This window comes from Harmonia axyridis, chromosome X (assembly GCF_914767665.1).
Source record: "Harmonia axyridis chromosome X, icHarAxyr1.1, whole genome shotgun sequence".
NCBI lineage: Eukaryota > Metazoa > Arthropoda > Insecta > Coleoptera > Coccinellidae > Harmonia > Harmonia axyridis.
The window spans coordinates 21,710,845-21,736,799 of NC_059508.1; the positions used below are offsets into that span (position 1 = coordinate 21,710,845).

Sequence of the window (25,955 nt, forward strand, 5' to 3'; positions counted from 1 at the left end):
GGTCAATTGCTGATGTAACCACAAATGGACGGCTGACTTCTGTTGTTGATTTCATTTGTTTGTTATTTCCTTCAATGTTTCTCATTCTAACTCTTTCCATCGTATTGCACAGGGACGAAAGCTTGACACACGAGTCTAAGGAAACCACATTAGTATGAGGGACTGTTCTTATTCCCTTCTTTTTGTTTAATGAACAATTATCCAAGTAGGCCATTCCACATTGTTGTTTTTCTTGGACTCGGATGTCACGCAGGTAGCTATAATCCCCCACGTGGTAAGGTCAATTGCTGCTGTTACCACAAATGCCCGACTGACTTCTGTTGTTGATTTCATTTGTTTGTTATTTCCTTCAATGTTTCTCATTCTAACTCTTTCCATTGTATTGCACAGGGACGAAAGCTTGACACACGTGTCTAAGGGAACCACATTGGTATAAGGGACTGTTCTTATTCCCTTTTTTTTTTAATGAACAATTATCCAAGTAGGCCATTCCACATTGTTGATTTCCTTGGACTCGGATGTCACGCAGGTAGCTATAATCTCCCTCGTGGTAAGATCAATTACTGCTGTAACCACAAATGGACGGCTGACTTCTGTGTTGATTTCATTTGTTTGTTATTTCTTTCAATGTTTCTCATTCTAACACTTTTCATCGTATTCCACAGGAACGAAAGCTTGACTTACGTGTCTAAGGAAACCACATTGGTATGAGGGACTGTTCTTATTCCCTTTTTTTTCTTTGATGAACAATTATCCAAGTAAGCCATTCCACATTGTTGATTTTCTTGGACTCGGATGTCACGCAGGTAGCTATAATCTCCCACGTGGTAAGGTCAATTGCTGCTGTAACCACAAATGCACGACTGACTTCTGTTGTTGATTTCATTCGTTTGTTATTCCCTTCAATGTTTCTCATTCTTACACTTTTCATCGTATTGCACAGGGACGAAAGCTTGACACACGTGTCTAAGGAATCTACATTGGTATGAGGGACTGTTCTTATTCCCTTCTTTCTGTATAATGAATAATTATCCAAGTAGGCCATTCCACATTGTTGATTTTCTTGGACTCGGATGTCACGCAGGTAGCTATAATCTCCCACGTGGTAAGGTCAATTGCTGCTGTAACCACAAATGCACGACTGACTTCTGTTGTTGATTTCATTCGTTTGTTATTTCCTTCAATGTCTCTCAAATAAGAACAGTCCCTCATACTAATGTGGTTTCCTTAGACTCGTGTGTCAAGCTTTCGTCCCTGTGCAATACGATGAAAAGTGTTAGAATGAGAAACATTGAAGGAAATAACAAACGAATGAAATCAACAACAGAAGTCAGTCGTGCATTTGTGGTTACAGCAGCAATTGACCTTACCACGTGGGAGATTATAGCTACCTGCATGTCATCCGAGTCCAAGAAAATCAGCAATGTGGAATGGCTTACTTGGATAATTGTTCATCAAAAAAAAAAAAGGAATAAGAACAGTCCCTTATACCAATGTTGTTCCATTAGACACGTGTGTCAAGCTTTCGTCCCTGTGCAATACGATGAAAAGTGTCAGAATGAGAAACATTGAAGGAAATAACAAACAAATGAAATCAACAACAGAAGTCAGCCGTCCATTTGTGGTTACAGCAGCAATTGACCTTACCACGTGGTAGATTATAGCTACCTGCATGTCATCCGAGTCCAAGGAAAACAACAATGTGGAATGGCCTACTTGGATAATTGTTCATTAAACAAAAAGAAGGGAATAAGAACAGTCCCTTATACCAATGTGGATTCCTTAGACACGTGTGTCAAGCTTTCGTCCCTGTGCAATACGATGAAAAGTGTTAAAATGAGAAACATTGAAGGAAATAACAAACGAATGAAATCAACAACAGAAGTCAGTCGTGCATTTGTGGTTACAGCAGCAATTGACCTTACCACGTCTGAGATTATAGCTACCTGCATGTCATCCGAGTCCAAGAAAATCAGCAATGTGGAATGGCTTACTTGGATAATTGTTCATCAAAAATAAAAAAGGGAATAGGAACAGTCCCTCATACTAATGTGGTTTCCTTAGTCAAGTGTGTCAAGCTTTCGTCCCTGTGCAATACGATGGAAAGAGTTAGAATGAGAAACATTGAAGGAAATAACAAACAAATGAAATCAACAACAGAAGTCAGCCGTCCATTTGTGGTTACAGCAGCAATTGACCTTACCACGTGGTAGATTATAGCTACCTGCGTGACATCCGAGTTCAAGAAAATCAACAATGTGGAATGGCCTACTTGGATAATTGTTCATTATAAAGAAAGAAGGGAATAAGAACAGTCCCTTATACCAATGTGGTTTCCTTAGACACGTGTGTCAAGCTTTCGTCCCTGTGCAATACGATGAAAAGTGTTAGTATGAGAAACATTGAAGGAAATAACAAACGAATGAAATCAACAACAGAAGTCAGTCGTGCATTTGTGGTTACAGCAGCAATTGACCTTACCACGTGGGAGATTATAGCTACCTGTGTGATATCCGAGTCCAAGAAAATCAACAATGTGGAATGGCTTACTTGGATAATTGTTCATCAAAAAGAAAAAAGGGAATAGGAACAGTCCCTCATAACAATGTGGTTTCCTTAGACACGTAAGGCAAGCTTTCGTCCCTGTGCAATACTATGAAAAGAGTTAGAATGAGAAACATTGAAGGAAATAACAAACAAATGAAATCAACAACAGAAGTCAGCCGTCCACTTGTGGTTACAGCAGCAATTGACCTTACCACGTGGGAGATTATAGCTACCTGCGTGTCATCCGAGTCCAAGAAAATCAGAAATGTGGAATGGCTTACTTTGATAATTGTTCATCAAAAAAAAAAGGGAATAAGAAGAGTCCCTCATACCAATGTGGTTTCCTTAGACACGTAAGTCAAGCTTTCGTCCCTGTGGAATACGATGAAAAGTGTTAGAATGAGAAACATTGAAGGAAATAACAAACAAATGAAATCAACAACAGTGCATTTGTGGTAACAGCAGCAATTGACCTTACCACGAGGGAGATAATAGCTACCTGCGTGACATCCGAGTCCAAGAAAAACAACAATGTGAAATTATTTTCTTGGATAATTGTTCATCAAACAGAAAAAAGAGAATAAGAACAGTCCCTCATACTAATGTGGTTTCCTTAGACAAGTGTGTCAAGCTTTCGTCCCTGTGCAATACGATGGAAAGAGTTAGAATGAGAAACATTGAAGGAAATAACAAACACATGAAATCAACAACAGAAGTCAGCCGTTCATTTGTGCTTACAGCAGCAATTGACCTTACCACGTGGTAGATTATAGCTACCTGCGTGACATCCGAGTTCAAGAAAATCAACAATGTGGAATGGCCTACTTGGATAATTGTTCATTATACAGAAAGAAGGGAATAAGAACAGTCCCTTATACCAATTTGGTTTCCTTAGACACGTGTGTCAAGCTTTCGTCCCTGTGCAATACGATGAAAAGTGTTAGTATGAGAAACATTGAAGGAAATAACAAACGAACGAAATCAACAACAGAAGTCAGTCGTGCATTTGTGGTTACAGCAGCAATTGACCTTACCACGTGGGAGATTATAGCAACCTGCGTGACATCCGAGTCCAAGAAAATCAACAATGTGGAATGGCTTACTTGGATAATTGTTCATCAAAAAGAAAAAAGGGAATAGGAACAGTCCCTCATAACAATGTGGTTTCCTTAGACACGTAAGTCAAGCTTTCGTCCCTGTACAATACGATGAAAAGAGTTAGAATGAGGAACATTGAAGGAAATAACAAACAAATGAAATCAACAACAGAAGTTAGCCGTCCATTTGGGAAATAACAAACAAATGAAATCAACAACAGAATTCAGCCGTCCATTTGTGGTTACAGCAGCAATTGACCTTACCACGTGGGAGATTATAGCTACCTGCGTGACATCCGTGTCCAAGAAAATCAACAATGTGGAATGGCCTACTTGGATAATTGTTGATTAAACAAGAAAAAGGGAATAAGAACAGTCACTTATACCAATGTGGTTTCCTTAGACACGTGTGTCAAGCTTTCGTCCTCGTGCAATACGATGAAAAGTGTTAGAATGAGAAACATTGAAGGAAATAACAAACGAATGAAATCAACAACAGAAGTCAACCGTGCATTTGTGGTTACAGCAGCAATTGACCTTACCTCGTGGGAGATTATAGCTACCTGCGTGACATCAGAGTCCAAGAAAAACAACAATGTGAAATGGCTTATTTGGATAATTGTTGATCAAACAGAAAAAAGGGAATAACAACAGTCCCTCATACCAATGTGGTTTCCTAAGACACGTGTGTCAAGCTTTCGTCCCTGTGCAATACGATGGAAAGAGTTAGAATGAGAAACATTGAAGGAAATAACAAACAATAAATAAACAACAGAAGTCAGCCGTCCATTTGTGGTTACAGCACCAATTGACCTTACCATGTGGGAGATTATAGCTACCTGCGTGATATCCGAGTCCAAGAAATTCAACAATGTAGAATGGATTACTTGAATAATTGTTCATTAAACGAAAAAAAAGGGAATAAGAACAGTCCCTCATACAAAAGTGGTTTTCTTAGACACTTGTGTCAAGCTTTCGTCCCTCTGCAATACGTTTAAAAGTGTTAGAATAAGAAACATTGAACGAAATAACAAACGAATGAAATCAACAACAGAAGTCAGCCGTCTATTCGTGGTTACAGCAGCAATTGACCTTAACACGTGGGAAGTTATAGCTACCTGCGCGACATCCGAGTCCAAGAAACTCAACAATGTGGAATGGCTTACTTGAATAATTGTTCATTGAACAAAGAAAAAGAGAATAAGGACAGGCTCCCAAAGCGAAGAAGTTTCTTCAGACACGTGTGTCGGGATTTCGCCCCTATGCAATATGATAAAAAGTGTTGGAATCAGAAACATTGAAGGAAATTACAAACAAATGAAATCAACAACAGTAGTCAACCGACCATTTGTGGTTACCGCAGCAATTGACCTTACCACGTGGGAGATTATAGCTTCCTGCGTGACATCCGTGTCCAAGAAAAACAACAATGTAAAATGGCTTATTTGGTTAATTGTTCATTAAACACAAAAAAAGGGAAAAGAACAGTCCCTCATACCAAAGTGGTTTCCTGAGACACGTGTGTCAACCTTTCGTCCATCTGCAATACGATAAAAAAGGTTAGAATAAGAAACATTGATGGAAATTACAAACAAATGAAATCAACAACAGAAGTCAGCCGTTCATTTGAGGTTACATCAGCAATTGACCTTACCACGTGGGAGATTATAGCTTCCTGCGTGACATCCGTGTCCAAGAAAAACAACAATGTAAAATGGCTTATTTGGATAATTGTTCATTAAACACAAAAAAAGGGAAAAGAACAGTCCCTCATACCAAAGTGGTTTCCTGAGACACGTGTGTCAACCTTTCGTCCATCTGCAATACGATAAAAAATGTTAGAATAAGAAACATTGATGGAAATTACAAACAAATGAAATCAACAACAGAAGTCAGCCGTTCATTTGAGGTTACATCAGCAATTGACCTTACCACGTGGGAGATTATAGCTTCCTGCGTGACATCCGTGTCCAAGAAAAACAACAATGTGAAATAGCTTACTTGGATAATTGATCATTAAACAAAAAAAAAAGGAATAAGAACAGTCCCTCATACTGATGTGGTATCCTTTGACACGTGTGTCAAGCTTTCGTCCCTGTGGAATACGATGAAAAGTGTTAGAATGAGAAACATTGAAAGAAATAACAAACAAATGAAATCAACACAGAAGTCAGCCGTCCATTTGTGTTTACAGCAGCAATTGATCTTACCACGTGAGAGATTATAGCTAGCTGCGTGACATCCGAGTCCGAGAAAATCAACAATGAGGAATGGCTCACTTCAATAATTGTTCATTAAACGAAAAAAAAAGGGAATAAGAACAGTCCCTTATACCAAAGTGGTTTCTTTCGACACGTGTGTCAAGCTTTCGTCCCTGTGGAATAAGATGAAAAGAGTTAGAATGAGAAACATTGAAGGAAATAACAAACAAATGAAATCAACAACAGAAGTCAGCCGTCCATTTGTGGTTACAGCAGCAATTGACCTTACCACGTGGGAGATTATAGCTACCTGCGTGACATCCGAGTTCAAGAAAATCAACAATGTGGAATGGCCTACTTGGATAATTGTTCATTAAACAAAAAGAAGGGAGTAAGAACAGTCCCTCATACTAATGTGGTTTCCTAAGACACGTAAGTCAAGCTTTCGTCCCTGTACAATACGATGAAAAGAGTTAGAATGAGGAACATTGAAGGAAATAACAAACAAATGAAATCAACAACAGAAGTCAGCCGTCCATTTGGGAAATAACAAACAAATGAAATCAACAACAGAATTCAGCCGTCTATTGTGGTTACAGCAGCACTTGACCTTACCACGTGGGAGATTATAGCTACCTGCGTGACATCCGTGTCCAAGAAAATCAACAATGTGGAATGGCCTACTTGGATAATTGTTGATTAAACAAGAAAAAGGGAATAAGAACAGTCACTTATACCAATGTGGTTTCCTTAGACACGTGTGTCAAGCTTTCGTCCTCGTGCAATACGATGAAAAGTGTTAGAATGAGAAACATTGAAGGAAATAACAAACGAATGAAATCAACAACAGAAGTCAGTCGTGCATTTGTGGTTACAGCAGCAATTGACCTTACCACGTGGGAGATTATAGCTACCTGCGTGACATCCGAGTCCAAGAAAAATAACAATGTGAAATGGCTTACCTGGATAATTGTTCATCAAACAGAAAAAAGGAAATAAGAACAGTCCCTTATACCATAGTGGTTTCCTTTGACACCTGTGTCAAGCTTTCGTCCCTGTGTAATACGATGAAAAGTGTTAGAATGAGAAACATTGAAAGAAATAACAAACAAATGAAATCAACAACAGAAGTCAGTCGTGGATTTGTGGTTACAGCAGCAATTGACCTTACCTCGTGGGAGATTATAGCTACCTGCGTGACATCAGAGTCCAAGAAAAACAACAATGTGGAATGGCTTATTTGGATAATTGTTCATCAAACAGAAAAAAGGGAATAAGAACAGTCCCTCATACCAATGTGGTTTCCTAAGACACGTGTGTCAAGCTTTCGTCCCTGTGCAATACGATGGAAAGAGTTAGAATGAGAAACATTGAAGGAAATAACAAACAATAAATAAACAACAGAAGTCAGCCGTCCATTTGTGGTTACAGCACCAATTGACCTCACCATGTGGGAGATTATAGCTACCTGCGTGATATCCGAGTCCAAGAAATTCAACAATGTCGAATGGCTTACTTGAATAATTGTTCATTGAACAAAGAGAAAGAGAATAAGGACAGGCAAGACAAGAAGTTTCTTCAGACACGTGTGTCAGGATTTCGCCCCTATGCAATATGATAAAAAGTGTTGGAATCAGAAACATTGAAGGAAATTACAAACAAATGAAATCAACAACAGAAGTCAGCCGTTCATTTGAGGTTACATCAGCAATTGACCTTACCACGTGGGAGATTATAGCTTCCTGCGTGACATCCGTGTCCAAGAAAAACAACAATGTAAAATGGCTTATTTGGATAATTGTTCATTAAACACAAAAAAAGGGAAAAGAACAGTCCCTCATACCAAAGTGGTTTCCTGAGACACGTGTGTCAACCTTTCGTCCATCTGCAATACGATAAAAAATGTTAGAATAAGAAATATTGATGGAAATTACAAACAAATGAAATCAACAACAGAAGTCAGCCGTTCATTTGAGGTTACATCAGCAATTGACCTTACCACGTGGGAGATTATAGCTTCCTGCGTGACATCCGTGTCCAAGAAAAACAACAATGTGAAATGGCTTACTTGGATAATTGATCATTAAACAAAAAAAAAAAAGAATAAGAACAGTCCCTCATACTAATGTGGTTTCCTTATACTCGTGTGTCAAGCTTTCGTCCCTGTGCAATACGATGAAAAGTGTTAGAATGAGAAACATTGAAGGAAATAACAAACGAATGAAATCAACAACAGAAGTCAGTCGTGCATTTGTGGTTACAGCAGCAATATACCTCACCACGTGGGAGATTATAGCTACCTGCGTGACATCCGAGTCCAAGAAAATCAACAATGTGGAATGGCCTACTTGGATAATTATTCATTATACAGAAAGAAGGGAATAAGAACAGTCCCTTATACCAATGTGGATTCCTTAGACACGTGTGTCAAGCTTTCGTCCCTGTGCAATACGATGAAAAGTGTTAAAATGAGAAACATTGAAGGAAATAACAAACGAATGAAATCAACAACAGAAGTCAGTCGTGCATTTGTGGTTACAGCAGCAATTGACCTTACCACGTGGGAGATTATAGCTACCTGCGTGTCATCCGAGTCCAAGAAAATCAACAATGTGGAATGGCTTACTTGGATAATTGTTCATCAAAAAAAAAAGGGAATAAGAAGAGTCCCTCATACCATAGTGGTTTCCTTTGACACGTGTGTCAAGCTTTCGTCCCTGTGCAATACGATGGAAAGAGTAAGAATGAAAAACATTGAAGGAAATAACAAACAAATGAAATCAACAACAGAAATCAGCCGTCCATTTGAGGTTGCGGCAGCAATTGACCTTACCACATGGGAGATTATAGCAACCTGCGTGACATCCGAGTCCAAGAAAATCAACAATGTGGAATGGCCTACTTGGATAATTGTTGATTAAACAAAAAGAAGGGAATAAGAACAGTCCCTTATACCAATGTGGATTCCTTAGACACGTGTGTCAAGCTTTCGTCCCTGTGCAATACGATGAAAAGTGTTAAAATGAGAAACATTGAAGGAAATAACAAACGAATGAAATCAACAACAGAAGTCAGTCGTGCATTTGTGGTTACAGCAGCAATTGACCTTACCACGTGGGAGATTATAGCTACCTGCGTGACATCCGAGTTCAAGAAAATCAACAATGTGGAATGGCCTACTTGGATAATTGTTCATTAAACAAAAAGAAGGGAGTAAGAACAGTCCCTCATACTAATGTGGTTTCCTAAGACACGTAAGTCAAGCTTTCGTCCCTGTACAATACGATGAAAAGAGTTAGAATGAGGAACATTGAAGGAAATAACAAACAAATGAAATCAACAACAGAAGTCAGCCGTCCATTTGGGAAATAACAAACAAATGAAATCAACAACAGAATTCAGCCGTCTATTGTGGTTACAGCAGCACTTGACCTTACCACGTGGGAGATTATAGCTACCTGCGTGACATCCGTGTCCAAGAAAATCAACAATGTGGAATGGCCTACTTGGATAATTGTTGATTAAACAAGAAAAAGGGAATAAGAACAGTCACTTATACCAATGTGGTTTCCTTAGACACCTGTGTCAAGCTTTCGTCCTCGTGCAATACGATGAAGAGTGTTAGAATGAGAAACATTGAAGGAAATAACAAACGAATGAAATCAACAACAGAAGTCAGTCGTGCATTTGTGGTTACAGCAGCAATTGACCTTACCACGTGGGAGATTATAGCTACCTGCGTGACATCCGAGTCCAAGAAAAATAACAATGTGAAATGGCTTACCTGGATAATTGTTCATCAAACAGAAAAAAGGAAATAAGAACAGTCCCTTATACCATAGTGGTTTCCTTTGACACCTGTGTCAAGCTTTCGTCCCTGTGTAATACGATGAAAAGTGTTAGAATGAGAAACATTGAAAGAAATAACAAACAAATGAAATCAACAACAGAAGTCAGTCGTGGATTTGTGGTTACAGCAGCAATTGACCTTACCTCGTGGGAGATTATAGCTACCTGCGTGACATCAGAGTCCAAGAAAAACAACAATGTGGAATGGCTTATTTGGATAATTGTTCATCAAACAGAAAAAAGGGAATAAGAACAGTCCCTCATACCAATGTGGTTTCCTAAGACACGTGTGTCAAGCTTTCGTCCCTGTGCAATACGATGGAAAGAGTTAGAATGAGAAACATTGAAGGAAATAACAAACAATAAATAAACAACAGAAGTCAGCCGTCCATTTGTGGTTACAGCACCAATTGACCTCACCATGTGGGAGATTATAGCTACCTGCGTGATATCCGAGTCCAAGAAATTCAACAATGTCGAATGGCTTACTTGAATAATTGTTCATTGAACAAAGAGAAAGAGAATAAGGACAGGCAAGACAAGAAGTTTCTTCAGACACGTGTGTCAGGATTTCGCCCCTATGCAATATGATAAAAAGTGTTGGAATCAGAAACATTGAAGGAAATTACAAACAAATGAAATCAACAACAGAAGTCAGCCGTTCATTTGAGGTTACATCAGCAATTGACCTTACCACGTGGGAGATTATAGCTTCCTGCGTGACATCCGTGTCCAAGAAAAACAACAATGTAAAATGGCTTATTTGGATAATTGTTCATTAAACACAAAAAAAGGGAAAAGAACAGTCCCTCATACCAAAGTGGTTTCCTGAGACACGTGTGTCAACCTTTCGTCCATCTGCAATACGATAAAAAATGTTAGAATAAGAAATATTGATGGAAATTACAAACAAATGAAATCAACAACAGAAGTCAGCCGTTCATTTGAGGTTACATCAGCAATTGACCTTACCACGTGGGAGATTATAGCTTCCTGCGTGACATCCGTGTCCAAGAAAAACAACAATGTGAAATGGCTTACTTGGATAATTGATCATTAAACAAAAAAAAAAAGAATAAGAACAGTCCCTCATACTAATGTGGTTTCCTTATACTCGTGTGTCAAGCTTTCGTCCCTGTGCAATACGATGAAAAGTGTTAGAATGAGAAACATTGAAGGAAATAACAAACGAATGAAATCAACAACAGAAGTCAGTCGTGCATTTGTGGTTACAGCAGCAATATACCTCACCACGTGGGAGATTATAGCTACCTGCGTGACATCCGAGTCCAAGAAAATCAACAATGTGGAATGGCCTACTTGGATAATTATTCATTATACAGAAAGAAGGGAATAAGAACAGTCCCTTATACCAATGTGGATTCCTTAGACACGTGTGTCAAGCTTTCGTCCCTGTGCAATACGATGAAAAGTGTTAAAATGAGAAACATTGAAGGAAATAACAAACGAATGAAATCAACAACAGAAGTCAGTCGTGCATTTGTGGTTACAGCAGCAATTGACCTTACCACGTGGGAGATTATAGCTACCTGCGTGTCATCCGAGTCCAAGAAAATCAACAATGTGGAATGGCTTACTTGGATAATTGTTCATCAAAAAAAAAAAGGAATAAGAAGAGTCCCTCATACCATAGTGGTTTCCTTTGACACGTGTGTCAAGCTTTCGTCCCTGTGCAATACGATGGAAAGAGTAAGAATGAAAAACATTGAAGGAAATAACAAACAAATGAAATCAACAACAGAAATCAGCCGTCCATTTGAGGTTGCGGCAGCAATTGACCTTACCACATGGGAGATTATAGCAACCTGCGTGACATCCGAGTCCAAGAAAATCAACAATGTGGAATGGCCTACTTGGATAATTGTTGATTAAACAAAAAGAAGGGAATAAGAACAGTCCCTTATACCAATGTGGATTCCTTAGACACGTGTGTCAAGCTTTCGTCCCTGTGCAATACGATGAAAAGTGTTAAAATGAGAAACATTGAAGGAAATAACAAACGAATGAAATCAACAACAGAAGTCAGTCGTGCATTTGTGGTTACAGCAGCAATTGACCTTACCACGTGGGAGATTATAGCTACCTGCGTGTCATCCGAGTCCAAGAAAATCAACAATGTGGAATGGCTTACTTGGATAATTGTTCATCAAAAAAAAAAAGGGAATAAGAACAGTCCCTTATACCAATGTTGTTCCATTAGACACGTGTGTCAAGCTTTCGTCCCTGTGCAATTCGATGAAAAGTGTCAGAATGAGAAACATTGAAGGAAATAACAAACAAATGAAATCAACAACAGAAGTCAGTCGTGCATTTGTGGTAACAGCAGCAATTGACCTTACCACGAGGGAGATTATAGCTACCTGCGTGACATCCGAGTCCAAGAAAAACAACAATGTGAAATGGTTTTCTTGGATAATTGTCCATCAAACAGAAAAAAGAGAATGAGAACAGTCCCTCATACTAATGTGGTTTCCTTAGTCAAGTGTGTCAATCGTTCGTCCCTGTGCAATACGATGAAAAGTGTCAGAATGAGAAACATTAAAGGAAATAACAAACAAATGAAATCAACAACAGAAGTCAGCCGTCCATTTGTGGTTACAGCAGCAATTGACCTTACCACGTGGTAGATTATAGCTACCTGCATGTCATCCGAGTCCAAGAAAATCAGCAATGTGGAATGGCTTACTTGGATAATTGTTCATCAAAAAAAAAAGGGAATAAGAACAGTCCCTTATACCAATGTTGTTCCATTAGACACGTGTGTCAAGCTTTCGTCCCTGTGCAATACGATGAAAAGTGTCAGAATGAGAAACATTGAAGGAAATAACAAACAAATGAAATCAACAACAGAAGTCAGCCGTCCATTTGTGGTTACAGCAGCAATTGACCTTACCACGTGGTAGATTATAGCTACCTGCATGTCATCCGAGTCCAAGAAAATCAGCAATGTGGAATGGCTTACTTGGATAATTGTTCATCAAAAAGAAAAAAGGGAATAGGAACAGTCCCTCATAACAATGTGGTTTCCTTAGACACGTAAGTCAAGCTTTCGTTCCTGTGGAATACGATGAAAAGTGTTAGAATGAGAAACATTGAAAGAAATAACAAACAAATGAAATCAACAACAGAAGTCAATCGTGCATTTGTGGTAACAGCAGCAATTGACCTTACCACGAGGGAGATTATAGCTACCTGCGTGACATCCGAGTCCAAGGAAAACAACAATGTGGAATGGCCTACTTGGATAATTGTTCATTAAACAAAAAGAAGGGAATAAGAACAGTCCCTTATACCAATGTGGATTCCTTAGACACGTGTGTCAAGCTTTCGTCCCTGTGCAATACGATGAAAAGTGTTAAAATGAGAAACATTGAAGGAAATAACAAACGAATGAAATCAACAACAGAAGTCAGTCGTGCATTTGTGGTTACAGCAGCAATTGACCTTACCACGTGGGAGATTATAGCTACCTGCATGTCATCCGAGTCCAAGAAAATCAGCAATGTGGAATGGCTTACTTGGATAATTGTTCATCAAAAAGAAAAAAGGGAATAGGAACAGTCCCTCATACTAATGTGGTTTCCTTAGTCAAGTGTGTCAAGCTTTCGTCCCTGTGCAATACGATGGAAAGAGTTAGAATGAGAAACATTGAAGGAAATAACAAACAAATGAAATCAACAACAGAAGTGAGCCGTCCATTTGTGGTTACAGCAGCAATTGACCTTACCACGTGGTAGATTATAGCTACCTGCGTGACATCCGAGTTCAAGAAAATCAACAATGTGGAATGGCCTACTTGGATAATTGTTCATTATAAAGAAAGAAGGGAATAAGAACAGTCCCTTATACCAATGTGGTTTCCTTAGACACGTGTGTCAAGCTTTCGTCCCTGTGCAATACGATGAAAAGTGTTAGTATGAGAAACATTGAAGGAAATAACAAATGAATGAAATCAACAACAGAAGTCAGTCGTGCATTTGTGGTTACAGCACCAATTGACCTTACCATGTGGGAGATTATAGCTACCTGCGTGATATCCGAGTCCAAGAAATTCAACAATGTGGAATGGCTTACTTGAATAATTGTTCATTGAACAAAGAGAAAGAGAATAAGGACAGGCAAGACAAGAAGTTTCTTCAGACACGTGTGTCAGGATTTCGCCCCTATGCAATATGATAAAAAGTGTTGGAATCAGAAACATTGAAGGAAATTACAAACAAATGAAATCAACAACAGAAGTCAGCCGTTCATTTGAGGTTACATCAGCAATTGACCTTACCACGTGGGAGATTATAGCTTCCTGCGTGACATCCGTGTCCAAGAAAAACAACAATGTAAAATGGCTTATTTGGATAATTGTTCATTAAACACAAAAAAAGGGAAAAGAACAGTCCCTCATACCAAAGTGGTTTCCTGAGACACGTGTGTCAACCTTTCGTCCATCTGCAATACGATAAAAAATGTTAGAATAAGAAAAATTGATGGAAATTACAAACAAATGAAATCAACAACAGAAGTCAGCCGTTCATTTGAGGTTACAGCAGCAATTGACCTTACCACGTGGGAGATTATAGCTTCCTGCGTGACATCCGTGTCCAAGAAAAACAACAATGTGAAATGACTTACTTGGATAATTGATCATTAAACAAAAAAAAGAATAAGAACAGTCCCTCATACTGATGTGGTATCCTTTGACACGTGTGTCAAGCTTTCGTCCCTGTGGAATACGATGAAAAGTGTTAGAATGAGAAACATTGAAAGAAATAACAAACAAATGAAATCAACACAGAAGTCAGCCGTCCATTAGTGTTTACAGCAGCAATTGATCTTACCACGTGAGAGATTATAGCTAGCTGCGTGACATCCGAGTCCGAGAAAATCAACAATGAGGAATGGCTCACTTCAATAATTGTTCATTAAACGAAAAAAAAAGGGAATAAGAACAGTCCCTTATACCAAAGTGGTTTCCTTCGACACGTGTCTCGAGCTTTCGCCCCTCAGCAATACGATGAAAAGTGTTAGAATGAGAAACATTGAAGGAAATAACAAACAAATGAAATCAACAACAGAAGTCACTCGTGCATTTGTGGTTACAGCAGCAATTGACCTTACCACGTCGGAGATTATAGCTACCTGCGTGACATCCGAGTCCAAGAAAATCAACAATGTGGAATGGCTTATTTGGATAATTGTTCATCAAACAAAAAGAAGGGAATGAGAACAGTCCCTTATACCAATGTGGTTTCCTTAGACACGTGTGTCAAACTTTCGTCCCTGTGCAATACGATGAAAAGTAATAGAATGTGAAACATAGAAGGAAATAACAAACAAATGAAATCAACAAAAGAAGTCAGTCGTGCATTTGTGGTGACAGCAGCAATTGACCTTACCACGTGGGAGATTATAGCTACCTGCGTGACATCCGAGTCCAAGAAAATCAACAATGTGGAATGGCTTACTTGGATAATTGTTCATTAAACAAAAAGAAGGGAATAAGAAGAGTCCCTTATACCAGAGTGGTTTCCTTAGACACGTGTGTTAAGCTTTCGTCCCTCAGCAATACGATGAAAAGTGTTAGAATGAGAAACATTGAAGAAAATAACAAATAAATGAAATCAACAACAGAAGTCAGCCGTCCAATTGTGGTTGCAGCAGCAATTGACCTTACCACGTGGGAGATTATAGCTACCTGCGTGTCATCCGAGTCCAATAAAATCAACAATGTGGAATGGCTTAGTTGGATAATTGTTCATTAAACAGATAGAAGGGAATAAGAACAGTCCCTTATACCAATGTGGTTTCTTTAGACACGTGTGCCAAGCTTTCGTCCCTGTGCAATACGATGAAAAGAGTAAGAATGAGAAACATTGAAAGAAATAACAAACAAATGTTATCAACAACAGAAGTCAGTCGTGCATTTGTGGTTACAGCAGCAATTGGCCTTAACACGTGGGAGATGATAGCTACCTGCGTGACATCCGAGTTCAAGAAAAACAACAATGTGGATTGTCTCACTTGGATAATTGTTCATCAAACAGAAAAATGGGAATAAGAACAGTCCCTCATACCAATGTGGTTTCCATAGACACCTGTGTCAAGCTTTCGTCCCTGTGCAATACGATAAAAGAGTTAGAATGAGAAACATTGAAGGAAATAACAAACAAATGAAATCAACAACAGAATTCAGCCGTCCATTTGTGGTTACAGCAGCAATTGTCCTTACCACGTGGGAGATCATAGCTACCTGCGTGACATCCGAGTCCAAGAAAATCAACAATGTGAAATGGCCTACTTGGATAATTGTTCATTAAACAAAAAAAAAAGGAAATAAGAACAGTCCCTCATACCAAAGTGGTTTCTTTTGACACGTGTGTCAAGCTTTTACGATGAGAAGTGTTAGAATGAGAAACATTGAAAGAAATAACAAACAAATGAAATCAACCCAGAAGTCAGCCGTCCATTTGTGGTTACAGCAGCAATTGACCTCACCGCTTGGTAGATTATAGCTACCTGCGTGACATCCGAGTCCAAGAAAAACAACAATGTGAAATGGCTTACTTGGATAATTGTACATCAAACAGAAAAAAGGGAATAAGAACAGTCCCTCATACTTATGTGGTTTCCTTTGAAACGTGTGTCAAGCTTTCGTCCCTGTGCAATACGATTGAAAGAGTTAGAATGGGAAACTTAGAAGGAAATAACAAACAAATGAAATCGACAACAGAAGTCAGCCGTCCATTTGTGGTTACAGCAGCAATTGACCTCACCACGTGAGAGATTATAGCTACCTGCGTGTCATCCGAGTCCAAAAAAATCAACAATGTGGAATGGCTTACTTGGATAATTGTTCATTAAACAAAAAGAAGGGAATAATAACAGTCCCTTATACCAATGTGGTTTCCTTAGACACGTGTGTCAAGCTCTCGTCCCTGTGCAATACGATGAAAAGTGTAAGAATGAGAAACATTGAAGGAAATAACAAACAAATGTAATCAACAACAGAAGTCAGTCGTGCATTTGGGGTTACAGCAGCAATTGACCTTAATACGTGGGAGATGATAGCTACCTGCGTGACATCCGAGTTCAAGAGAAACAACAATGTGGATTGTCTCACTTGGATAATTGTTCATCAAACAGAAAAATGGGAATAAGAACAGTCCCTCATACCAATGTGGTTTCCATAGACACGTGTGTCAATCTTTCGTCCTTGTGCAATACGATAAAAGAGTTAGAATGAGAAACATTGAAGGAAATAACAAACAAATGAAATCAACAACGGAAGTCAGCCGTCCATTTGTGGTTACAGCAGCAATTGACCTTACCACGTGGGAGATCATAGCTACCTGCGTGACATCCGAGTCCAAGAAAATCAACAATGTGAAATGGCCTACTTGGATAATTGTTCATTAAACAAAAAAAAAAAGGGGAATAAGAACAGTCCCTTATACCAAAGTGGTTTCTTTTGACACGTGTGTCAAGCTCTCGTCCCTGTGGAATACGATGAAAAGTGTTAGAATGAGAAACATTGAAAGAAATAACAAAAAAATGAAATCAACACAGAAGTCAGCCGTCCATTTGTGGTTACAGCAGCAATTGACCTCACCGCGTGGTAGATTATAGCTACCTTCGTGACATCCGAGTCCAAGAAAAACAACAATGTGAAATGGCTCACTTGGATAATTATACATCAAACAGAAAAAAGGGAATAAGAACAGTCCCTCATACTCATGTGGTTTCCTCTGAAACGTGTTTCAAGCTTTCGTCCCTATGCAATACGATTGAAAGAGTTAGAATTGGAAACATTGAAGGAAATAACAAACAAATGAAATCAACAACAGAAGTCAGCCGTCCATTTGTGGTTACAGCAGCAATTGACCTTACCACGTGGGAGATTATAGCTACCCGCGTGACATCCGAGTTCAAGAGAATCAACAATGTGGAATGGCCTACTTGGATAATTGTTCATTAAACAAAAAAAAAGGGAATAAGAACAGTCCCTTATACCAAAGTGGTTTCTTTCGACACGTGTGTCAAGCTTTCGTCCCTGTGGAATACGATGAAAAGTGTTAGAATGAGAAACATTGAAGGAAATAACAAACAAATGAAATCAACAACAGAAGTCAGCCGTCCATTTGTGGTTACAGCAGCAATTGACCTTACCACGTGGGAGATTATAGCTACCTGCGTGACATCCGAGTTCAAGAAAATCAACAATGTGGAATGGCCTACTTGGATAATTGTTCATTAAACAAAAAGAAGGGAGTAAGAACAGTCCCTCATACTAATGTGGTTTCCTTAGACACGTGTGTCAAGCTTTCGTCCCTGTGCAATACGATGGAAAGAGTTAGAATGAGAAACATTGAAGGAAATAACAAACAAATGAAATCAACAACAGAAGTCAGCCGTCCATTTGTGGTTACAGCAGCAATTGACCTTACCACGTGGGAGATTATAGCTACCTGCGTGACATCCGAGTTCAAGAAAATCAACAATTTGGAATGGCCTACTTGGATAATTGTTCATTATACAGAAAGAAGGGAAAAAGAACAGTCCCTTATACCAATGTGGATTCCTTAGACACGTGTGTCAAGCTTTCGTCCCTGTGCAATACGGTGAAAAGAGTTAGAATGAGAAACATTGAAGGAAATAACAAACAAATGAAATCAACAACAGAAGTCAGCCGTCCATTTGTGGTTACAGCAGCAATTGACCTTACCACGTGGGAGATTATAGCTACCTGCGTGACATCCGAGTTCAAGAAAATCAACAATGTGGAATGGCCTACTTGGATAATTGTTCATTAAACAAAAAGAAGGGAGTAAGAACAGTCCCTCATACTAATGTGGTTTCCTTAGACAAGTGTGTCAAGCTTTCGTCCCTGTGCAATACGATGGAAAGAGTTAGAATGAGAAACATTGAAGGAAATAACAAACGAATGAAATCAACAACAGAAGTCAGCCGTCCATTTGTGGTTACAGCAGCAATTGACCTTACCACTTGGGAGATTATAGCTACCTGCGTGACATCCGAGTCCAAGAAAATCAACAATGTGGAATGGCTTACTTGGATAATTGTTCATCAAAAAGAAAAAAGAGAATAGGAACAGTCCCTCATACCAATGTGGTGTCCTTAGACACGTAAGTCAAGCTTTCGTCCCTGTGCAATACGGTGAAAAGAGTTAGAATGAGAAACATTGAAGGAAATAACAAACAAATGAAGTCAACAACAGAAGTGAGCCGTCCATTTGTGGTTACAGCAGCAATTGACCTTACCACGTGGTAGATTATAGCTACCTGCGTGACATCCGAATTCAAGAAAATCAACAATGTGGAATGGCCTACTTGGATAATTGTTCATTATACAGAAAGAAGGGAATAAGAACAGTCCCTTATACCAATTGACCTTACCACGTGGGAGATTATAGCTACCTGCGTGACATCCGAGTCTAAGAAAAATAACAATGTGAAATGGCTTACCTGGATAATTGTTCATCAAACAGAAAAAAAGGAATAAGAACAGTCCCTTATACCATAGTGGTTTCCTTTGACACGTGTGTCAAGCTTTCGTCCCTGTGTAATACGATGAAAAGTGTTAGAATGAGAAACATTGAAAGAAATAACAAACAAATGAAATCAACAACAGAAGTCAGTCGTGCATTTGTTGTTACAGCAGCAATTGACCTTACCTCGTGGGAGATTATGGCTACCTGCGTGACATCCGAGTCCAAGAAAAACAACAATGTGATATGGCTTATTTGGATAATTGTTCATCAAACAGAACAAAGGAAATAAGAACAGTCCCTCATAGCAATGTGGTTTCCTTAGACACGTGTGTCAAGCTTTCGTCCCTGTGCAATACGATGGAAAGAGTAAGAATGAGAAACATTGAAGGAAATCAACAACAGAAGTCAGCCGTCCATTTGTGGTTGCAGCAGCAATTGACCTTACCACATGGGAGATTATAGCTACCTGCGTGACATCCGAGTCCAAGAAAAACAACAATGTGAAATGGCTTACTTGGATAATTGTTCATCAAACAGAAAAAAGGGAATAAGAACAGTCCCTCATACCAATGTGGTTTCCTAAGACACGTGTGTCAAGCTTTCGTCCCTGTGCAATACGATGGAAAGAGTTAGAATGAGAAACATTGGAGGAAATAACAAACAATAAATCAACAACAGAAGTCAGCCGTCCATTTGTGGTTACAGCACCAATTGACCTTACCATGTGGGAGATTATAGCTACCTGCGTGATATCCGAGTCCAAGAAATTCAACAATGTAGAATGGCTTACTTGAATAATTGTTCATTAAACAATGAAAAAGGGCATAAGAACAGTCCTTCATACAAAAGTGGTTTTCTTAGACACTTGTGTCAAGCTTTCGTCCCTCTGCAATACGTTTAAAAGTGTTAGAATAAGAAACATCGAACGAAATAACAAACGAATGAAATCAACAACAGAAGTCAGCCGTCCATTCGTGGTTACAGCAGCAATTGACCTTAACACGTGGGAAGTTATTGCTACCTGCGTGACATCCGAGTCCAAGAAAATCAACAATGTGGAATGGCTTACTTGAATAATTGTTCATTGAACAAAGAAAAAGAGAATAAGGACAGGCTCCCAAAGCGAAGAAGATTCTTCAGACACGTGTGTTGGGATTTCGTCCCTCTGCAATATGATAAAAAGTGTTGGAATCAGAAACATTGAAGGAAATTACAAACAAATGAAATCAACAACAGTAGTCAACCGACCATTTGTGGTTACCGCAGCAATCGACCTTACCACGTGGGAGATCATAGCTTCCTGCGTGACTTCCGTGTCCAAGAAAAACAACAATGTAGAATGGCTTATTTGGCTAATTGTTCATTAAACACAAAAAAAGGGAAAAGAACAGTCCCTTATACCGAAGTGGTTTCCTGAGACACGTGTGTCAACCTTCCGTCCATCTGCAATACGATAAAAAATGTTAGAATAAGAAACATTGATGGAAAATCAAACAAATGAAATCAACAACAGAAGTCAGCCGTTCATTTGAGGTTACATCAGCAATTGACCTTACCACGTGGGAGATTATAGCTTCCTGCGTGACAAAAAGAAGGGAATTAGAACAGTCCCTTATTCCAGAGTGGTTTCCTTAGACACGTGTGTTAAGCTTTCATCCCTCAGCAATACGATGAAAAGTGTTAGAATGAGAAACATTGAAGAAATTAACAAACAAATGTAATCAACAACAGAAGTCAGTCGTGCATTTGTGGTTACAGCAGCAATTGGCCTTAACACGTGGGAGATGATAGCTACCTGCGTGACATCCGAGTTCAAGAAAAACAACAATGTGGATTGTCTCACTTGGATAATTGTTCATCAAACAGAAAAATGGGAATAAGAACAGTCCCTCATAGCAATGTGGTTTCCTTAGACACGTGTGTCAAGCTTTCGTCCCTGTGCAATACGATGGAAAGAGTAAGAATGAGAAACATTGAAGGAAATCAACAACAGAAGTCAGCCGTCCATTTGTGGTTGCAGCAGCAATTGACCTTACCACATGGGAGATTAAAGCTACCTGCGTGACATCCGAGTCCAAGAAAAACAACAATGTGAAATGGCTTACTTGGATAATTGTTCATCAAACAGAAAAATGGGAATAAGAACAGTCCCTCATACCAATGTGGTTTCCATAGACACGTGTGTCAAGCTTTCGTCCCTGTGCAATACGATGAAAAGAGTAAGAATGAGAAACATTGAAAGAAATAACAAACAAATGTAATCAACAACAGAAGTCAGTCGTGCATTTGTGGTTACAGCAGCAATTGACGTTAATACGTGGGAGATGATAGCTACCTGCGTGACATCCGAGTTCAAGAAAAACAACAATGTGGATTGTCTCACTTGGATAATTGTTCATCAAACAGAAAAATGGGAATAAGAACAGTCCCTCATACCAATGTGGTTTCCATAGACACGTGTGTCAAGCTTTCGTCCCTGTGCAATACGATAAAAGAGTTAGAATGAGAAACATTGAAGGAAATAACAAACAAATGAAATCAACAACAGAAGTCAGCCGTCCATTTGTGGTTACAGCAGCAATTGACCTTACCACGTGGGAGATCATAGCTACCTGCGTGACATCCGAGTCCAAGAAAATCAACAATGTGAAATGGCTTACTTGGATAATTGATCATTAAACAAAAAAAAAAGGAATAAGAACAGTCCCTCATACTAATGTGGTATTCTTTGACACGTGTGTCAAGCTTTCGTCCCTGTGGAATACGATGAAAAGTGTTAGAATGAGAAACATTGAAAGAAATAACAAACAAATGAAATCAACACAGAAGTCAGCAGTCCATTTGTGTTTACAGCAGCAATTGATCTTACCACGTGAGAGATTATAGCTAGCTGCGTGACATCCGAGTCCAAGAAAATCAACAATGTGGAATGGCTTAGTTGGATAATTGTTCATCAAACAGAAAGAAGGGAATAAGAACAGTCCCTTATACCAATGTGGTTTCCTTAGACACGTGTGTCAAGCTCTCGTTCCTGTGCAATACGATGAAAAGTGTGAGAATGAGAAACATTGAAGGAAATAACAAACAAATGAAATCAACACAGAAGTCAGCAGTCCATTTGTGTTTACAGCAGCAATTGATCTTACCACGTGAGAGATTATAGCTAGCTGCGTGACATCCGAGTCCAAGAAAATCAACAATGTGGAATGGCTTAGTTGGATAATTGTTCATCAAACAGAAAAATGGGAATAAGAACAGTCCCTCATACCATTGTGGTTTCCATAGACACGTGTTTCAAGCTTTCGTCCCTGTGCAATACGATAAAAGAGTTAGAATGAGAAACATTGAAGGAAATAACAAACAAATGAAATCAACAACAGAAGTCAGCCGTCCATTTGTGGTTACAGCAGCAATTGACCTTACCACGTGGGAGATCATAGCTACCTGCGTGACATCCGAGTCCAAGAAAATCAACAATGTGAAATGGCCTACTTAGATAATTGTTCATTAAACAAAAAAAAAAGGGAATAAAAACAGTCCCTTATACTAAAGTGGTTTCTTTTGACACGTGTGTCAAGCTTTCGTCCCTGTGGCCGGGTGACTTCCATGGCAATTAATGCACTTTGCCAAGGTTGTTATGGGTTTAGGGCAGTTCATTGTCAAATGCGACTCGGCGCATTCAATTCGGAATGCGGCCAACGCCGGAGGGGTTTTACGCCCTGTTTCGACTACGGAATGTGGCGAATCGCCCGAGGGCATGAAACGAACACTTGAAACACTTTCACAATAACACAGGTAATTCTGAGAGGTCTGGAGACGCTTTATTTAAAGCTTTATTATTTATATGTGCAGGTAATTTTATTCATTTAATGGGAGAATGTCAAGATATTCGTTTTATAGGGGGTTTAGTTTATAAAACTCCTATAACTGTAATATATTTTAATGTAAGAAATTTATCATTATGTGGGATTCTTTTTTTTTTCGGATTTTACTCAAAAGATTTAATTATAGAGGTTTATTCTATGTCAAGATTAAATATTTTAATTTATTTAATTATATTAATTTCTTTAACATTAACAGTTTCTTATACAGTGCGTTTATTGAATTATTTAATATTTACAGATTATTGTGGGTTTAGAATAAATAGAACTGAAGAATTAAGAGATGAAATAGTTTATAGAATAGGATTTATATTTATTATTGTATTATTTTCAGGAACGGTTCTTATATGATTTATATTTAAGGATATTAATTTAGTTGTATTACCTTTTTTTATGAAAATTTTAATTTTAATTATAGTAATAATTGGGGTAATTATAGGTTTTGAGATTTCTTTATTAAAATTAAATTATAATTCAATTTTTTCTAATTTAATAAAAATTTTAATTTTTTTAGTATTAATATGGAATTTGCCTTATATTTCAACTTTTGGAATAAATTATTTTTTTATTAATTTTGGAATACTAAATTATAAATTTTTAGATCAAGGTTGATCAGAGTTCTCAGGAAGCCAGGGTTCATTTAAATTTTTTTAAAAAATTTCTGTTTTATTTCAGTATATTTTTAAAAATAGTTTAAAGATTTATATAATAATATTTTTAATTTGGATTATTTTGTTATTGATTTATATATTCTACTTAAATAGCTTAATAGAGCGCAATATTGAAGATATTGAGGTAAATTAAAATATTTTTTGAGTATTTATAAGAATTAATCTTTTTTTATAATGAAAATATAATGTTTTAGATAAACTATATAAATAGAAATATTAACAAATTGCTATATATTAAGTTAGAAGCTTAAATTTTTATAGGAGAATTTTTAGGGTCAAATCCGCATTCAAAGGGAGAACTTTTTTCTCGATCTTTAAATGTTTTTATTGAAATATAATTTGCAATAATTATTAAAATTATTATAATTCTAAAAATTATTAAAATTAAAGATGAAATTAAGAATATTATCTATACTTTTAAAAGATTTTTTGATTGGAAATCAAATGTAATATTTATACTATATAGATATCTACCTCATCAATAAATAGATATATATAGGAATAGTCATACTACGTCTACAAAATGTCAATATCATGCTGCTGCTTCGAATCCAAAATGGTGATTGTTTCTAAAATGATTAAAGTTTAATCGAGTTAAACATACTAAAAGAAAAATAGAACCAATAATTACATGTAAACCATGGAATCCTGTAGCTATAAAGAATGTTCTTCCATAAACTGAATCGGCTATAGAAAATGGGGCTTCTAAATATTCAATTCCTTGTAGTAAAGAAAAATATATTCCTAGTAAAACAGTAATAATTAATCTTTGAAATGTTTGATTAAAATTATTTTCTATTAATCTATGGTGGGCTCAAGTTACACTTAGGCCTGATCTTAATAGAATAATAGTGTTTAATAATGAGATTTCATTAGGATTAAAGGTATTAATTCCTTTTGGAGGTCAAGTTATTCCTAATTCGATAGAAGGAGATAATCTTATATGATAAAATCTTCAAAAAAAACTAACAAAGAAAAAAATCTCTGAGGTAATAAATAAAATTATTCCTCATCGTAAACCAAAAGATACTAAAAGAGTGTGGTTTCCTTGAAAGGTTCTTTCTCGAATTACATCTCGTCATCATTGAAATATAATTAGTAAAAGAATTAAATTTCTTAAAATAAATAAATTTGAGTTAAAAAGATGGAATCATTTAATTATTCCTATTACTGCAGTTATAGCTCTAAAAGCTCCTAAAATTGGTCAAGGACTATAATCTACTAAATGAAATGGGTGATTTTTTATCATAATTATTTTCTCTAGAATAAAGAGTTCTAAGGATAGCAAAAACATAAGATTGAATTAAAGCTACTGCTGATTCCAATAAAATTAGTATAAATTGAATTATAATAATTAATGAAATAAGCAAATTTACTATAGGACCAGTGTTTCCTAAAAGAGTTAATAAAAGGTGTCCTGCAATTATATTAGCTGATAAACGAATAGCGAGAGTTCCAGGACGAATAATATTTCTAATTGTTTCAATACATACTATAAAAGGTATTAAAATAGTAGGAGTTCCTTGGGGCATTAGATGAGCAAATGAGTGATAAGTGTGGCTAATTCAACTATTTAATATAAATCTTAACCATAAAGGTAAAGCTAGGGATAGAGTAAAAATTATATGACTTGAGGCTGTAAAAATGTAAGGAAATAACCTTATTAAGTTATTAATTATAATGAAGTAAAACAATACAATAAATATTAAAGTATTATTTTTTTTTGTAATGATTTTGAATTCTTTATGTAGAGTAATTAATATATTTTGAATTAAAAAGTTAAATCGATTAGGGATTAGTCAGAATATAGAAGGAATAAATAAAAAACTAATAATTATTCTTAGTCAATTTAAAGGTAATATAAAATAAGATGAAGGATCAAAAGAAGAAAAAAGATTTATTATCATTTTCAAGAAAATTTTTTATTTAATAATTTAAAATTTTTTAAAGGAGATTTTCTATGAGAATAAAATATTTTAATGTTTAAAATAATAAATAAAAGTGTTATAAAAATATACAAGGAAAACCAATCTATAGGTATAGTTTGAGGAATTAAAAATTATTCTAAGAATGATTTTAGTTTGACAAACTAATGTTATAGGTTAACTAAATTTTTCATTAGAAGTAGTCGTTAATTACTATAAAGTGGTTTAAGAGACCAATACTTATCTTTCAGTCATCTAATG

The 25,955-nt window shown here is 37.2% G+C and overlaps 1 protein-coding gene across 1 annotated transcript in view; it reads left to right on the forward strand.

The window, feature by feature from the left end:
* Positions 1-23,671, forward strand: part of LOC123686619 (NADH-ubiquinone oxidoreductase chain 5-like) — a gene marked incomplete at its 3' end in the record, with an annotated part of 98,846 nt that extends 75,175 nt beyond the window's left edge. The window contains exons 2-3 of the mRNA XM_045626854.1: positions 23,013-23,326; positions 23,612-23,671. Coding sequence (XP_045482810.1) covers positions 23,013-23,326; positions 23,612-23,671 — 374 coding nt within the window. The remainder of the gene's footprint in view (positions 1-23,012; positions 23,327-23,611) is intronic.
* Between the last annotated feature and the right edge of the window lie 2,284 nt (positions 23,672-25,955).